Source organism: Nycticebus coucang, chromosome 22 (assembly GCF_027406575.1).
Source record: "Nycticebus coucang isolate mNycCou1 chromosome 22, mNycCou1.pri, whole genome shotgun sequence".
Classification (NCBI taxonomy): domain Eukaryota; kingdom Metazoa; phylum Chordata; class Mammalia; order Primates; family Lorisidae; genus Nycticebus; species Nycticebus coucang.
This window is the reverse complement of record NC_069801.1, coordinates 21247109-21265136: the sequence shown is the minus strand read 5'-3', so window position 1 is coordinate 21265136 and position 18028 is coordinate 21247109. Positions and strand designations below refer to the sequence as shown.

General features: G+C 47.6%; 1 protein-coding gene across 2 annotated transcripts in view; it reads right to left on the bottom strand.

Annotated features, from left to right (window-relative positions):
- Positions 1-10294: 10294 nt before the first annotated feature.
- WDTC1 (WD and tetratricopeptide repeats 1) overlaps positions 10295-18028 on the bottom strand; it is a 78612-nt gene continuing 70878 nt past the window's right edge. For both annotated transcript variants that reach the window (XM_053576428.1, XM_053576429.1), the window contains exons 13-16: positions 16613-16848; positions 14647-14821; positions 13521-13713; positions 10295-12374 (exon numbers count right to left, since the gene is read on the bottom strand). In XM_053576428.1, coding sequence (XP_053432403.1) covers positions 12177-12374; positions 13521-13713; positions 14647-14821; positions 16613-16848 — 802 coding nt within the window. In that variant the 3' untranslated portion in view covers positions 10295-12176. The remainder of the gene's footprint in view (positions 12375-13520; positions 13714-14646; positions 14822-16612; positions 16849-18028) is intronic.

The following is an 18028-nucleotide window of genomic DNA, read 5'->3' as shown; positions in this document are numbered from 1 at the left end:
CCCCAGTTAAACAGGTTAACTTCTACTCATCCCTCAAATCTCAGATTGTCATTTTCTTGGAGAGCCTTCCCTGGCTTCCCAATCTAAATTAGAAAGCCTCTGTTAATCTCCCTTGGAGCATCATGTTCTTTTCTTCACAGCACACTTGTACCTTTGTACTGTTTGCCTCCCCCACTAGACTGGAAATTCCTTGAGGGCATACTGTACTTGTCTTGCTCACTTATGTAAACCCAATGCCTAGTATTGTCCCTAGTACGTTTAATTTTTTTTTCTTTTCTTCCTTTAGCGATTCTTTTGCCCTTAGCCTCCCACAACGCCCGGCTGGACTACAGGCGCCTCCCACAACACCCAGCTTTTTTTGGTAGAGATGGGGTCTCACTCTGGCTCAGGATGGTCTTGAACCTCTGAGCTCAGGTAATCCACCCACCTCAGCCTCCTACAGCACTAGGACTACAGGCATGAGCCACCACGTTCGACCAATGGTATTTGTTTAATCAAGATTCATTAAATTGAATTAATGGCAAATACTTACAGGCTTGGAATTGCATGCTTGCTGCATACACTCTGAGGGCAGGAACCTAGCTTGTTACCTGCTCTCAGTGTCCCAAACCTTTTTATTTATTTTTATTATTATTTTTGAGTCTTACCTGTCACCCTCAGTAGAGTGCTATGGCATCACAGTTCACAGCAACCTCAAACTCTTGGGTTCAAGCGATTCTCGTTTCAGCCTCCTGAGTAGCTGGCACAAAAGGCACCTGCCACAATGCTACTTTTATTTATTTATTATTATTTTTTTAGAGACAGAGTCTCACTTTGTTGCCCTCGGTAGAGTGCCTTGATGTCACAGCTCACAGCAACCTCCTGCTCTTGGGCTTAGGCTATTCTCTTGCCTCAGCCTCCCGAGTAGCTGGGACTACAGGCACCCCCCACAACGTCCGGCTATTTTTTTGTTGCAATTTGGCAGGGGCCAGGTTCAAACCTGCCACCCTGGGTATATGGGGCCAGCGTCCTACTCACTGAGCCACAGGTGCCACCCCTGGCTATTTTTAGAGATGGGATCTCACTCTTCTCCAGGTTGGTGTTGAACCTGTGAGCTCAGGCTCCACCCACCTCGTCCTCCCAGAGTGCTAGGATTACAGGCGTGAGCCACTGCACCCGGCCTTCCCAAACCTTTTTAAATGACTCATAGAAGTTGGTGGGCACAGTGCTCAGGTGTAGGCTCTGACTACTTCCCTCTGGTTCACATCATTCTCATTTTGGCTTAGGCAGCTGCAGAAACGAGCATGAGGAGGGCCAGATACTTGGAGAGGGAAGCCAGTTCCTTCTATGGGGCCTCTCTCCCAGGCTTGTCCTCCACTAACACCTGTCCACAAGACCCCTTCTCATACACATATCACCTTGATTCTCTCAGCCAGTGTAAGAGCCTCCCTGACCTGTGCCCTTGCCTCTTCTGCTACTGCTTATCACCCATAGACAGATGGGAAATCTTCATCAAAGACCAACTCTTCCTTTCAGGCTCAAAGGATCACAGCAGGGTCCTGGAAGAACTCCTCTTATGGAGAGCTTGGGACAGGATTGACAGGTTTCAGAGCTTCCTCTTCCCCAACACACACCTTGACCTAAAATAGAAATGACCATCTGGATCCACTTATGGGTCTGGCTAAGGGAGGGAAGAATGCTGCTTGTTTCAAGGGTGAGCATGTGGTTCTTCCTCTCTTAGTGGGAAGGTGCCTCCTCAATTGGCCCCATGCACGAGTCCCCAGGGCTCACACACCTCCTCTCTCAGGCCATTTTACTCCTGGTATTTGATGCCTCCCATTATCTGATCCCAATTTTCCATCCCAGCCTCATTTCTCCTAGTCTCCTTTGGGACTTACTTGGTGGGACGTGCTTGGAGTTAACTTCACTGGCCTGTTTGCTCTTCAGAGAACGAGATCTGCACTTGCACTTCATACCTCATGTCTTTGCTTACACTGTTCCTTCACCAGGAATGCCCATCCTCTCCACTTCTATACCACTTTCAAGGTTTTAGGCAAATGCTGTCTTTGCTTCCAGAGCAGGAAGGCTGTGTTTCCACCCATTGAGTATTTATGGTACTTGCATTACCATTAGGTGTTTACATGTCTGTTTCTCCCAAGAGACCATGAAATCCTGAGAAGGGGATTGACTGGATCTATCAGTTCCTGTATCCAGGACACCTGGCAGATAGGAAGTGCTCAGGGAATGTCACTGGTGTTGTTGACCATAGATGGTATCCTTAAGTGATCGGGGGAAGAATCACCTCAATCAATAATCCAGGGAAATCCATTCTGAGCCAGGGGCTAGGCCCCAGGTTGGAGGAACTGTTGGGCATTATGCAGTGTGTGGCATGTGGGAAGGTAGCGTTCTCTCTTTGGCAGCCTTTCTGCTCAGCTCCATCATTACCCTCTTTGGCCCCTGGTGGCTGGGCCTCTCTCCATTATGACTCCAAACCATGGTGGGGAGGGGACCAAGGGGGCCAAAAAATGCAAGAAACCATTTGAGAACAGAGACCCTCTGCCCCTTTAGACATCAGAGTTCATAAAACAATTTCCTTCCCGCTCTATTTTATAGATGGGCAAAGTAAGGCGGCGCCTGTGGCTCAAAGGGGTAGGGCACCAGCCCCCTATACTGGTGGTAGGTTCAAACCCAGCCCCGGCCAAAAACTGGGGGAAAAAAAAAAAAAAAAAAAAAAAAATATATATATATATATATATATATATAGGCAAAGTTACACAAAGTTACAGAAAGCACTGCTGAGACCAGAATCTAAGTCTCCTATTTCAGAGTGGGCAGTGAAGTATGAAAGTTAAACATGTGGACTTAGGAGTCAGTCAGACAGACCAGTGTTTGAACCTTAGCTCTGCCAATGGCTGTCACACCTTGACTATTATACTTTGGGAAAGTAGCAGGATCTGTCAGGGTATCAGTTTCCCCATCTCTGAAACAGGAAACAATTTACATCTTGTAGTGGTCTTAAGGGGTTTGATAGGCTACATCTGAACAGTGCCTGGCCTAAATAAGCATTTATTTTTATTTATTTATTTTTGAGACAGAATCTCACTTTGTCACCCTTGATAGAGTGTTGTGGCATCATAGCTCACAGCAACCTCAAATTCTTGGGCTCAAGCGATTCTCTTGTCTCAGCCTTCCAAGTAGTTGGGACTATAGGAGCCTGCCCCAACACCCAGCTCTTTAGAGATGGGGTCTTGCTGTAGCTCAGGCTGGTCTCTAATTCCTAAGCTCAGGCAATCCACCTGCCTTGGCCTCCCAGAGTGCTAGGATTATAGGACTGTCTGTTGTGTGCATTTTAATTAATTATAGGTGTGAGCCACTTGTCCAGATACATAAACATTTAATGCCATCTATCATAGCAGTTAAGTTAAAACCACACATCACAATTCTAGGACCCTTAACCATTTAAAAAACATTTTGATGTGCATAATTTCACACAACTTGTGGACAGGTTGTGATAACCAGGATAGGTACCATGATCCCTATTTTACCCATGAGGAAGAATGAACCCAGAGAAGTTCAGGGGCTGCCTGGAGTCTCAGCACATATTAGAGTTGAGGTTCTGAACCCCGACCCTGGGCTGTTTCTACTGGTGGCCCCTTTCATGGCCCATTAAAAAGTGATGAAGTTTCTGGGCAGCACCTGTGGCTCAAGAAGTAGGGTATTGGCCCCATGTACTGGAGGTGGTGGGTTCAAACCCAGCCCTGGCCAAAAACTGCAAAAAAAAAAAAAAAGTGATGAAGTTCCTGCTTTCTTTTTATAAAAAAAAAAAAAAGAAAGAAAACAGTGATTAAGGGACAAGCCTGAGAGTCTATACATCACTATAAAATAGGTATAAACTTTGCCCTCCTTAAGAGGACTGATTTTATATATATTAAAAAGAAATAGGTGGAAGCAGGAGGCAGAACCGCTGAGCAGAACCCCTCCTGCCTGTTAGATCTGATTATCCCTGGGCCCAGCAAAGAGCCTGGCACAAAGAACCTGCTCAATGATGGCAGAATATACTGGGGAGGACTCATTTCACAGTGAAATACAGTGTTCAAGGACCATGTACAATCCCTTAATTGCTATTCTACAACTTTCAAAGAACCTGGAGGCTTTAGGAGGGCAAGGACTGTCTGTTGTGTGCATTTTAATTAAGCCAGTGCGCAGCTTAATGCCAGGTACACAACAAGAATTCAAAAAGTATCATGACTCATCATGAGAAAGTCGTTTTTAAAGAATTGGACTAGTTCTGACTTTGCTTCTAATTCAGTGGGGTCCTTGGGCAAGCCTATTCCTTTTCCTTTCCCTCATCGAAACTCATTGTCCCTGTTTGTACAAGATGGAGGTATGCCTAGATCAGTGGTTCTCAGCAATGGCTGCATATTAGAATGAATATGGGACTTTTAAAATAATGACTGGCTGCCTGGACCCCACTTCAGATAAATAAAAACAGAATCTCCGAGGTTTTAAAAGCATCCTGGGTTAGGCATGGTTGCTCATGCTTGTAATCCTAGCACTGTGGAAGGCTGAGGCAGGAAGATTGCTTGTGCTCAGGAATTTGAGACAAGCCTGAGTAAGAGGGAATCCCTGTCTCTACTCAAAATAGAAAGATTAGCCAGTGTAACCTGGCTTATTGTACCCTCAATGAATCCCCAACAATAAAAAAAAAAAAAAAGAAAGATTAGCCAGGTGCTGTGGCAGGCATCTAGGGTCCCAGCTAGTTGGCAGGCTGAGGCAGAAGGATCACTTGAACATAGATAGGAGTTTGAGGTTGCTGTTAGTTAGGCTGACGCCATCGCACTCTAGCCTGGGGTAAGAGTAAGATTCTGTCTGAAAAAAAAAAAAAAGTATCTTGGCTGATTCTGATATACAGCTAGGGCTAAAAACCTCTGAGCTGGATGACTTCTCTTTGCCTCTTTTGTTTTGAGACTTGAGTCTTGCTGTCGCCCCAGATAGAGTGCACTGGTATCATCCTCACAGCTCACTGCAACCTCAAACTCCTAGGCTCAAGCAAGTTTCTTCTGTCTCAGCCTCCCAAGTAGCTAGGACTACAGGTAGGCGCTACTATTCCCATGTAATTTTTTCTATTTTTTTTTGGCAGAAACAGGGTTTTTTTTTGTTTTTGAGAGTCTCACTTTGTCATCCTCGGTAGAGTGCTTTGTTGTCATAGCTACCAGCAACCTCAAACACTTGGACTCAAGCAGTTCTCTTGCCTCTGCCTCCCAAGTAGCTGGGACTACAGCCTCCCACTACAATGTCCAGCTGTTTTTAGAGATGGGGGGGGTCTTGCTCTGGCTGGTCTCAAACTGCTGGCCTCAAACAATCCTCCTCCCTTAGCCTCCCAGAGTGCTAGGATTATAGGACTGGGCCACCATGTCCAGCCTCCTTTTAAGTTCTGCAGCCACATTTCAGCATGTTTCTAAGCACAGAGATAGGAATAGGTGTCTGGAGCCACACTAGCCTACCACAAATAGGCTCTTTTATCTGCAGGGCTGGTGAGAGCTTTGGTGAGTCATACATGTGGAACCACTTTAAAAATGGAGCACCACTTATCTTTTTACTGTCTCTATAGTTTTGCCTTTTCCAGAAAGTCATATAGTTGGAATCATATAGTATGTAGCCTTTCAGACTGGCTTCTTTCACTAAACAATATACATTTAAATTTCCTCCATCTCTTTTTGTGGTTTGATAGCTTCTTTCTTTTTTTTTTTAATTAAATCATAGCTGTGTACATTAATGCTGTCATGGGGTACAATGTGCTGGTTTAATATACAATTTGAAATATTTTCATCAAACAGCTTGTTTCTTTTATCGTAATATTCCAGTGTATGGCTGTATCGTAGTTCATTCACTCACCTTTTTTTTTTTTTTTGTAGAGACAGAGTTTCACTTTATTGCCCTCGGTAGAGTGCCGTGGCATCACACAGCTCACAGTAACCTCCAACTCCTGGGCGTAGGCGATTCTCCTGCCTCAGCCTCCCGAGTAGATGGGACTACAGGCACCCTCCACAACGCCCGGCTATTTTTTTGTTGCAGTTTGGCCAGGGCTGGGTTTGAACCCGCCACCCTCGGTATATGGGGCTGGCTCCCTGCTCACTGAGCCACAGGCGCTGCCCAATTCACTCACCTCTTGAAGGACATCTTGGTTGCTTTCAGTTTCTGGTAATATGAATAAAAACTGCTATAAACATTCAGTTTTTTCCATGGATATTAGTTTTCAACCTCTGTAGGCAAATACCAAGGAATGCAATTCCTGCATCCTATAGTATGTTTAAGAGACATTGCTAAATTGTCTTCCAAAGTGGCTGTACCATTTTGCATTCTCCCCACCAATGAACGAGATCTCCTGTTACTCCACATCCTCACCAGCATTTGGTATGGTCAGTTTCCTTATTTTAGCCATCTTAATAGGTGTGTAATGGTATCTCGTTTTAATTTGAATTTCTCTAATGATATAATGTTAAATATCTTTTCATATGCTTATTAGTCCTGTAAATCATCTTCGGTGAGGTCCCTAGTCAGATCTTTTGCCCATTTTGGTTTTATTTTTCTTCCAAGGAGAAATGAGCACCTGTGGCTGAGGACCACACAGGCAGCATTTTTTAAACAAAATTTTTTTTTCTTCCATTTTTGGGTTTTCATATTGTTGAATGTTAATGGTTGTTGGCATTTTTTAGGTACAAGTCCTTCATCTGATATGTGTTTTGCAAATATTTTCTTCCAGTCTTTGGTTCGTCTTTTTCATTCTCTTCATTGTGTCTTTCAACTGAGCATATGTTTTTCAATGAAATCCAGCTTATCTTTTTTTTCTGTCATGGATGAGCTTTTTGGTATTATATCTAAAAACTCATTCCCATAGCCAGGCACTGTGGCGGGCGCCTGTAGTCACAGCCACTTGGGAGGCTGAGGCAAGAGAATCGCCTAAGCCCAGGAGCTGGAGGTTGCTGTGAGCTGTGATGCCATGGCACTCTATCGAGGGCTATAAAGTAAGACTCTGTCTCTTAAAACAAACAAAAAAACTCATTCCCAAACTCAACATAATCTAGATTTTTTCCTGCTATCTTTCATTTTATAGTTTCATGTTTTATATTTAGGTCTATTGGTCATGTTGAGTTAATCTGTGTGTATGGTGTATGGTCAGTGATTGGATTCTTTTTTTTTTTTTTTTTTGTAGAGACAGAGTCTCACTGTACCGCCCCCGGGTAGGGTGCCGTGGCGTCACATGGCTCACAGCAACCTCTAACTCTTGAGCTTACGCGATTCTCTTGCCTCAGCCTCCCAAGCAGCTGGGACTACAGGCGCGCGCCACAACGCCCGGCTAGGATTCTTTTTTTTTACACATGGATGCCCGGTTGTTTCACCACTGTTTGTTGACAAGACCATCATTTTTTTTTTTTGTAGAGACAGAGTCTCACTTTATGGCCCTCGGTAGAGTGCCGTGGCGTCACACAGCTCACAGCAACCTCCAACTCCTGGGCTTAGGCGATTCTCCTGCCTCAGCCTCCCAAGTAGCTGGGACTACAGGCGCCTGCCACGACACCCGACTATTTTTTTGTTGCAGTTTGGCCGGGGCTGGGTTTGAACCCGCCACCCTCGGTATATGGGGCTGGCGCCCTACTCACTGAGCCACAGGCGCTGCCCAATAAGACCATCATTTAACTGACATTGCTTCTTTGTCAAAGATCAGTTGACTATATCTGTCTGGGTCTATGTCTAGGTTCTCTAATAGTTCCAATGGTCTCTTTTTCCATTCTTTTACCAACACTACCCTATCTTGATTATTGTAGCTTTATAATGAGTTTTGAAGTTGGTAGTGTTAATCCTCCAACTTTGTTCTTCTTCAGTCCTGTGTTGGCTATTCTGGGTCATTCATCTTTCCATATAAACTTTAGAATCTACTGACATTTACAAAATACCTTGTTAGACTTATGACTAGGATTATGTTGACTCTATAGATCAAATTGGAAAGAACTGACATCTTAATGAGTTTTCCTATCTATGAACATGGGCTATCTCACCATTTATTTTATCTTTCTTGATTATTTTTTAAAAAGTTTTGTAGTTTTACTCATAGAGACCTTGTACATTTTTGTTAGATTTATTACTAAGTACTTTTTCTAGAAGAATGCTGACAGCTGAATAGGTAGAGCACAGGGCATTTGTAGAGCAGTGAAACTGTTCAGCATGGCAGTGTAATGGTGGATACATGACATTATGCATTTGCCAAAACCAATAGAACTGTGCAACACTATAGGAACACTTAATGTAAACTATGGATTTAATTAATCATAATGTATCAATAATGGTTCTTTTGTTTTTTCTGAGACAGAGTCTCACTCTGTTACCTCAGGCTACAGTGCTGTGGTATCAGCCTAGCTTACAGCAACCTCAAACTCCTAGGTTCAAGCACTCCTCCTACCTCAGACTCACAAGTAGCTGGGACTACAGGAACCTGCCACACTGCCTGGCTAATATTTCTACTTTTAGTAGAGATGGGGTCTCACTCTTGCTCAGGCTGGTCTCAAACTCTTGAGCTCAAGTGATCCTCCTGCCTGGGCCTCCCAGAATGCTAGGATTATAGGTGTGAACCACCACACCCGGCCTTAATACTGTTTTGTTAATTGAAACAAATATATTACACTACTGAAAGATGTTAATAACAGACAAAACTGAGCCAGAGTAAGAGAGGTATATGACACTCACTGCACAATCTGTTCAATTTTTTGTAAGCCTAAATATGTTTTTAAAAATTAAGGCTGTTCATTTTTGTTAAAATAGAGTACCAACTCCAAATGAAAGGGATCCCCTGGTGAAGTCTTCCAATGGTTCTTCCTTGCCTACAGGATCGAGCCTATGGTCTCTCACCAAGCACGGGAAGGCCTCCACAATTTGATTGCCCCTCCAATTCACCCTCTACAATCCAGCCAAATTGAATCATTCAGGGTCCATGAGGGAATCTGGCACTTCCACTACCTCCCTAGCCTGGTCTGGACATGTCTTGAAGAAGCTTCTGTAGACTTAAATTTGGGAACATGGAGGAATGATACCAGCCCATAACACCTGCTTTACAACATCACTTAGTGTGTTTCTGGCAGGACCTCTTTAAGTAGTAAACTATTGTTCATGCAGCACTGAACTACAGTTACCCAGGCACTTTAGGGCAGCACAGAAAATTCACAGGGGGCAAAGTAGGTAGGATACTGTCAATTTGAGAGATACTCAACATTCTTGGCTATTGAGAGAACTTCAAACTCAAGGTAGTTCAGTTTCATTGTTAGATTGTGCTACATTCTTTTTGATTATGTCAGCTTTAAAAGAAGCTGTATTTTTAGTAGTTGCTGTGATAAAAAGCATATTAAAGTAAAAGTGGAACAGGATATAAGGGTAGCAGTATCTGCTTTGATTAGAAAGTTTAACAAGTTATACAGTGCCCAACAGGTACCCTTCAGTTAAGAATGAAATAAAAATCTTATTTCTTCTCATTTAGGCATATTATTTTTTAAATGGTGACTAACTTGTCAGGACATAGTCGAGTGGGCTTAACTACTTCATAAACTGAACTGTTAGTTACATCTTTTGGCTTAAGGGTTCCATGAAAAAATTAGAGACAGTAATGGTGCTGTGAGCTGAGAAAGTTCAGTAACGTCTGGTCTAAGAGAATATCTAATTCAGGGCACAGCAAAAAACTGTAAGTAGTGAAATTAATTTAGTGGGTTATAACCAGTATTTTTTTCTCTAATAAAATTGAAAGGTAAATGGAGCATATTGCATGTAGCAAAGGTAAGTACTATTATGTAAAACTGTGTTCATTTTATTTATTTATTCATTTGGCCGGGACTGGGTTTGAACCCGCCACTTCCAGTATATGAGGCCGGTGCCCTACCCCTTTGAGCCATAGGCACTGCCCTAAACTGTGTTCATTATATACATATAAGTAAGCATGTGAAATCTTGGATCACAATGGAAAATGTTAACTTATTGGGGTTCTGGTTTAAAAAGTTTGAAAAATCATTAAGACTCCAAGCCCCTTATTTTAAAGAGGAGAAAACAGCCAGAGAGTGAAGTTGATTACTGCCATTCATAGTCACCTGACCTGGGCTCTGTGCTCAGCCCTACTGGGCTGGATGAGTATTGCTCAGTGACGCTATAAGGCAGGCGTCATTCTGCTCAGCAGAAGTGTGGTTACTCAAAGCCAGAAAGCTACAGAGGTGAGGGACCAGGTACCCTCACTTTGGTTCCAAAACCCATCTGAACCCCACAAATGCCACCAGCCACACCTAGAACAAAATGGTTTTAATCAATTGCGTCACCCTCACTCTCCTGGGAGCAGAGCAACAAAAAGGCTCGGCTCCTGCCCCCAGAGGACAGTAAGGCTTATGTGTCTCTCCACACTGCAGGGCCCAAGCTGGGCAGGCAGAGGGTGGGAGGCAGGAGGCAGGAAGGGAGAGTAGGAGACAGGGAGGAAATGGCAGGTGACTGGAACACAGGAAAGCAAAGAGGCCCAGCTGGTCCTTGGGCCCCAGGGCCCAGCCCCAGTACTCCTGCCCTCCCCTCCCTGGCTAGAGAAAGGTCATGGAAAAGAGAAGGGGAGCAAGTCCCAGCAGCAGGAGAAGCAGCAGCAGCTGTTTCCTTCACCAATAAATATACTTCATTACCAAGCTAGAAGAGAGGGGTGGGAAGAGGGACTAGGGTGGGGAGATGGAGAGAAGCTGCCACCTGTGTTGCTGGGATTAAAGCAATGAGATGGTGCCAGACCCCCCACCACTATTCTCGCCACCCCCCCTTGCCTTCTTAAAACTGTGAAAAAGCTTTTAACATGGCCCTCCTGTCTCCAGGGCTGCTCTGAAGCCTGACTGAGAGGAGGCACCTGGCAGAGACAGGGACTGACTGAGGGAAAGGGGAGGGAGAAAGGAAAGGGAGGGAGGGAGGGAGAAGAGAAGGGATGCTGCTTTTCCCCAGTGGCTGCAGCTGGAGGGCTGGAGCCAAGTAAGCAAGGAGGGGAAGGGGCAGAAGGGGGAGGAAGGATGAACCAACTACCTAGAGCAGCTCCCAAGCTAAGAGCCAGGGGGTTAGAGGGAAGGGGAGGCTTGGTGAGTGGTGGGGTGGCCGCTGCATCCAGTGTAAAGCTTGGAGCTGCTAAGGATGGAGGGCACGGAGTCAGGGACTTTCCCTATCTGAGGGGCTCAGGAGATCCACCCCCTCCCCTTAGTGCAGCAGGGGACAGAGAAAAGCCATCACTTCTTTGGTCTTTGTGGCGGCTGAGCAGGTGGGGTGGAAAGGAGGGCAGAAAGGGCAGAGAAGGGCCTTTAGCAGGAAGTGCCACCTCAACAGAGTAGGCCTGGCTGGGAGCTCTGGCAGAAAGGTCACAGTGAGGCTGAAGAGCGCCCAGGGGGAGAGTGGCCACAGTTCTGAAGTGCTGGCAAGCATAAGTGGGGTATGATGCAGTGCCCCACCCCCTGCCACAGCCTTCAGGAAAGGCGAAGCCCCCAGAGGTGTCCAGGGAAAGCAGGCACAGGGACAGAGCCAGTGCCAGGAAGGAGCAGGGGTGCTCTACTGTGGCCAGGGCAGGTGGCCTGGCTTTGCCCACCCCAGGCTCCCCACCTTCCTTTTGCTTCATTCTAACACGGTGACTCTAGAGGGAGGTTGGGATCCCATCCTTTTTCAGAACCTTCCCTGAAGACCACAGGGGAGCTAGCCTTGCAGGCTAGGGAGCAAGAGCGGCAACAGCCCTTACCAACTGGGAATCCCACTCCCCTTCCTGCTGTCAGCTAAGGGCAGGAAAGTCCATGAAGACATCTTCAGCCCTTGCCTCCCTACCTGAGGCAGAAGGAATTTTGAGGCAGGCCAGAGCCCTCCGGGGACACAGAAGCAGGAGGCGGGGGGGGGGGGGGGAGGCGGTGGCGGGGGGGCAGAAGGAGAGGTGTTCCCTCCTGCTCTTCTGCTCAGGGCTGGGGACAGTCAAGGGACAATCAGCTCAAGAGTCTGAAAGCCAGCAAGTTGTAGCAACTTCTGCCCCCAATGCCAAACTAACAAACAAAACAGGGGAAATGAAAAAATGGGGGTTGGGGAAGACAAACCAAAACAGAACCCCCTGACCTCTTGCCCAGGACGGAGGGGTCTAGCCAGTAGCAGGGGCTGGGGACCAGGGCTAGGAGGGCCTAGCTGGGCCGGCACTGCACCTGGCCCTCAGAGTTGTCCTCATCATCAGAGGCCCCAGCACCCCCACTGCTCAGGCCTGTGATCCGGTAGCCCATGTTGAGCAGCATCACCTCCAGCGGATCTGCATTCATGCGTCGCTGATTGGCCTGCGAAGCGCCCTCCATGTCTTCCACAACTCGGCCTGTGAGGTCTTCGCTCTGTGGTGGGGAAGGAGACAATGCACGTGGGCTCAAGGAACGCCAGACATCAGGGTGTATGTACTGGGGCATTTACATGGGGGGACATACACACCAGAAGGTGTACTGGGGAGGAGGGGAACACACATACCAAGGGATGCATGGAGAGGCTTATACCAAATATATATGGGGGCACACATCACACTGGGATATACACGAGACAACACATACCAGAATATGTTGGACACACATACCAGGATTTGAGGGGGCAGATAAAACTCCCCCACCCCACATTGTTCTCTTCCTACTACCACGAACCCATCTTTCTTTTTTCTCTACCCTCGAAAGGGAATTTTGCAGGGTCCTCTCTTTGGAGTTAGCACATTAACTCTGTAATCAGATATACTACTTGACTCTGTTTTGCTTCTGAGAAGGGGGAGGAGGTGGTCAGAGGGACAGGGGAGGTATCAGGCAAACTTTTCTGGCTGCCCACACTGGCAGTGGAGGGGACTACACTATCCTAAGTGTCCTTGTGAGCTGCACACTTAAAAGGCTTTACTTTTTTACTCTTCACAGCAACCTTTCAGGGCAGTGCTGTCATTCCCATTCCCCAGATATAGATAATAAAACCTTGGGTCAGACATCCTTAAGTCTCTTAGGCAGTGAGTAAAGGGGCCAGAGGCAAATTTAGGCCTACAGATGCCAAACTCCATACAGTTCCCTTCTCATTGAGGAACTGGCCTCTGCACAGATTCTGGGGGTACACATAACAGTGGTATATGAGGGTTAGGTACTCAGAGAGTCTCTGAAGCACTCTACTCCTGACATTGGCTGGAGTTGGTCTGGTTCCCTCTCTGCCCTCCTGTCCTCGGTGTATGCATGTCTCATCTTCCTGTATGTACATCTCATCTTCAGGAGCTAGCTCGAAGATATTCTCCTAGAAGGTAGGAGCCAACTCTTGTCCCCAGAATTGCCACTGCATTTGGAGTTCCCAGAAACTGAGGTCTCCCACTCTGACATAGCCTTTGGCCCTCAGGCAATAGCTTACTTATCCCAGCAGTTTGTAGCCTCTGTGTGGCTCATTTCTCTTCCCAGCCCTTACAGGCTCAGCCAGAGGCCTTGCACAGGGTTCCTGCCTAGCTTTGATCATCTCACTGGTGTCCTCACCTCTGGTCGGGGGTTCCAGAGCCGCACAACAGGGTCGATGCCGCTGGTGGCCAGGAAGCAGTAGCTGGGATGTGGCTGCAGGCAGTTGACGATAGACTCGTCTCCCTGGAGCACACGGACTAGGTTGGTGGTCTCCTTTTCCCAGATGAAGAAGGAGCCATCATCAGAGCCACTGACGATGTATTGAGCATTGCTGGCGGGGGGCAAAGGGCAGGGAGGTCAGGTGGGGTACTGCCCTATAGCCTCAAATAGAGGCTGTGTGGCCTAGGGCAAGGGGAGCAGAGAAGTCTGGAGCCACTCAATTCCCCATGCTCTGTGGTCTGCACTTGACTCAGAACTCCATGAATGTGACAATTCTCTCCAGACTGCAGACCCTGGTCACTATTCTCCTAAATCCAGGGTCAGCAACTGCCTGGGTCCCTCCAAGATAGCCTCCCCAAAAGTACATTATCAACCTTCTTAGGGCCAGGATCAGATCTTAACATCTTTTAGGTCTCTAAAAACACCTTCATCTAAGCCTTTCCCTCCTACACTTCTTGCATCCAGACTCCCAAATCCTATAGTACATTTACAGTGCAGGAAAGCCCCTTCACACACCACTGACATTTAGAGGAGCTCTTGATGGAAAGATTTTTGATTTGTGTTCATGTGTCTTACCTACCCAAAGAATGTGTAAGCATCTACAAGTGAAGGTTAGAGGTGATGATGTTTGAGACTCAAATTTTGTCCTTCAGAACCCAGGGCACAGTTCTGAGCACATAATAGGTGAAAAGATAATCAGCCTCTGAGTGTTCTTACTTCATAGCCCAACAGAGGGAGGCATCAAGCATCCAGATTAAGAAACCAAGCTGGGGCACATGCAGACCGAAGGGGGAAGAGGTGGGGATAAAGGTACTGTGTCAGATGCTTTCTTTGGATTATTTCATTAGTCCTTGTTATGGCCTCCTAAGTGAGTACAGCTGATTTCATTTCATAGATGAAAAAACTGAGGCTGACAAATGTGAAGCCATTTACTCAAGGGCACAATGGCAGAGCTGGGATTTGGGACTCTTTTCTAAAAGCATTATCCACCCCCACCCGCCCCAGTGGCCAACTTGGTTGTGTCCTTCTCCTTGGGGCTGCGGACCTGCCAAAAAAATTGGCCTCCTTGATATCCGTGGTGGTGTTGCAGTGGCCACAGTAGCGGAACTGATAGTCGTAGCTTCGCTCCCGCAGCACCATCTCATCTTCCGAGATGGAGTCCTTGCGACTTGTGCTGCGGAGGCGGACTGGGCCGCCACCACCAGCTCCTTTCTTCTCCTCTAAGGCAGAGATAAAAGAAAGGTTAAGAGTCCCTACCCTTTCTTCCCCATTTCCCCCTCGTTTTCCTACCGATGGCCCTGTTTAAACCCAAGTTCTGGCAAGGCAGGGCTACCTTCCTTCCTCCATCCCTACTCTAGGAAAATTGGGAAAATTGGCTGTGGGGAAGATAACATCTATTTTTTTTTTTGAGATATAGTCTCACTGTCTTGCCCCGGGGCAGTGCCAATGGCATCACAGCTCACAGCAACCTCAAACTCTTGGGCTCAAGCAATCCTCTTGCCTCAGTCTCCCAAGTAGCTGGGACTACAGGTGCCTACCACGATGCCCGGCTATTTTTAGAGATGGGGTTTCACTCTTGCGCAGGCTGGTCTTGAACCCGTGAGCTCAGGGAATCCACCTGCCTCGGCCTGCCAGAGTGCTAGGATTACAAGCGTGAGCCACTGCTCCTGGCTGGGAAGATACATCTTTGGATCCAGTCCCTGAGAATGTTCAGGAAAAGAACTTTGATGTCAGGAGGGTCCTGGTTCAAGTTCCTGAACAAAAGCCCAGAAGTCTCAAGAATGCACAGACTTGAGGTCTCCTTCTGAGAGGCAGGAGAGGGTGGTGTGAGGCACTAGCAAAGAAAGCCCTGAATGGGTGACTTTTATTGCTGTAAAGGTAGTAAGAATCAAGCCCTTACCCTCTGAAAGACAAGTTATTATGGATCCCAACTGGTTGGTTAAATGACAGGTAAAATCACACTGGTTTTCTCAGTTCCTTCAAAGTGCCTTGCCCCCACCTGTTTCAGAGCCTGTGAGCTGGTCCTCCTGCCAGTGGAACTGCATCTCCTGCAGCCTCATTCCATTAACTCTTCCTCTACATCCTTCAGATCTTAAATGTCTCTTTCTGAAGAACCTTAGGCTACTACCAAGTCCCGCTACCCCATACACCTACACCATTCAGGTCCCTCTGGCACTCGTCATACTCTTTACTTCTGCTTCACACTTGTTCCTTCACCAGTCTGTAACTCTATGAACACAGAAATCCCACCAGACTGTTCAAAGTTTATTTCCAGGACCCAGCACACTGCCAGATAAAGTGTGTCTTCAGGTGGCATTAGTTCACTGAACAAGTGAACTAATCACAAAGTTCATAAATCGCAAAGGAGAGAGGTGAGGGTCCACGCCTGTCTCTAGGGGGCTCACTATTCATGTTTACAGCCCTCACTGCAAAGACCTAGTTCACTCTCCAACACTACTGAGGTAAGCTGGGTTTGTGTGTTCTTTATGCAGGTAAGGCAATAGGAAGAGAGGCTGTCCTTTGTCCAAAGACACATAGGTAGTACACGGTAGAGCTGAGAGTGGAATCCCAGCCCCCTTACTCCATGCCCAGAGCATTTCTACTGCCCTGTGCCCTACTGCGTTGTCTCTTGTATAAACAGAACAAAGGCAACAACCAGCTACTGCCGCTCTCTCAGGAGCCCAGGTGGAGCTGCTATAGCCCTGTCAGTGAACAGGTCCAGCAAGAGCCCATATGGCCTGACTGGGCTTAGCTTACTCCTATTCTGAGCACCAAGCACCACACCAGGTCCTTTAAATATGCTACTGCTAATCCTTAACAGAAACTCTCAATGGGAGGGGCTAGCATGTCCTCTTTCAATGAGGAAACTGAGTCTCAGACCAAGTGACTGTCCCAAGGTTGCCTGGCTGACTCATTTGAATTCAGGCCTGCCTCTCCAATCTCAGAACCAGGACCTCTCTAGAATATCTTGCAGCAGCTCAAACAATAATCCCTCTTCATTGTGCACTTACCACCATCATTTTTGGAGAAGAGGGCAGCTGTGATGTCACGGCCCAAAGCGTCACAAGCGCTGCTGTGGGCTTGCTCCGGGAACTTCCCTTTGAAGTCATCCAGGCATTCCAGGGCCTCAGCCACATACTTGAGCTCAAAGAGACAGCGGGCCAAGCGAAAGTGTGCCTTCAGGTGGCATGGGTTTAGGGAGATGGCCTTGAGGCAGTCCCTCAGGGCATCGTAGTGGTCACCATCCCTGGGAAGGCAGGGGAGTATGGCTTGGAAGTGGGGCCACAGGGCAAGCAAAGGATCCCTGTTCAGTCTCCTCTGTTTCCTGCGGCCACCCCAGCCCACCTCTAACAGATCTCATGATGCAGGGACTTGAGGATGAAGACAATCATGGCTCAGTCCAGGCCTCCTTCCTCAGGAGACAGTATGTTAAGGAGCAAATCAAGAACTCTTTTAAGGCCTTGTGGGTGGCAAAGACAGTGGTGTCAGGCTGCCCTCTGCTGGGCACAGCATGCAACTGCACACCCACTCACCCCAGGAACCCGCAGCTCTGCAGCAGAAGGCCTGGCATCTTGCCCATCTCAGGCTCCCCAAGCCCTCCTTCTCTCTTCCTCCATCCACCTCCTCAAGTCCCCCCGGCTGGGCTTCAAAGTCATGTCCAAGGCAGGGGGCCCTCAAGGACAGTTCTGTGGTCTGGAGAAGCCAGAAGTGCCAGGCTGGGGATGCAGAGTCTAAGCAGCAGGCATTAGGCCCTCAGCCAGACCCCCCTCTGTCCTGGCTGACTGATCCACAGCAGCTGTGGCCTCTACCTCCTGGGGCTGGAGGATGGGGCCTGACAGTCTGGCAGAGTCAGTTCTCTGGAAGCTGAATGGTGGAGGGGGGAGTGAGCACACCAGCAGCTCCAAATCGTCCCTACTCACTTCTCATGGATGAAGGGAAGTGGGAGTGCTTTGGGGTGGGGGAGTAAGTAGGAAAAGTCAAAGGAGAGGCCCCTCCTTCTCCTACCCTGTGTCAGAATATAGAAGATGCACTTCTCTGGCACCCGCAGACCTGTGTCTGCTTATCTAGAGAGCCAGACGGGCCGCAGAAGCCACTTCTCCTGTAGAAGCTGGGGTTTTTGTTTTTGTTTTTTCCTTCTTGGCTAGGTTGGGACTAGGACCCTACCAGCACTCATTGCAACTGATGGCCCCATCACCAAGGGCACAGCTTACAACACTCCTGTGTGGCCAAAGCAGGCCTGACATGAGGCAGTCCCTCCCAACCTTCTTCTCTTACAGCACCCAGCCCTTGGAGCAGCCACATTCAGATCAGGAACCAGTGGCTCAGTCAATGTGGGGGCAGGCAGGAGACAGAGCTGCTTCCATGGTGTGGCCTGCGTCAGAATGAGTGGCTGTGACGAAGGTGCAGGCACCGTTTGGAAATCCAAT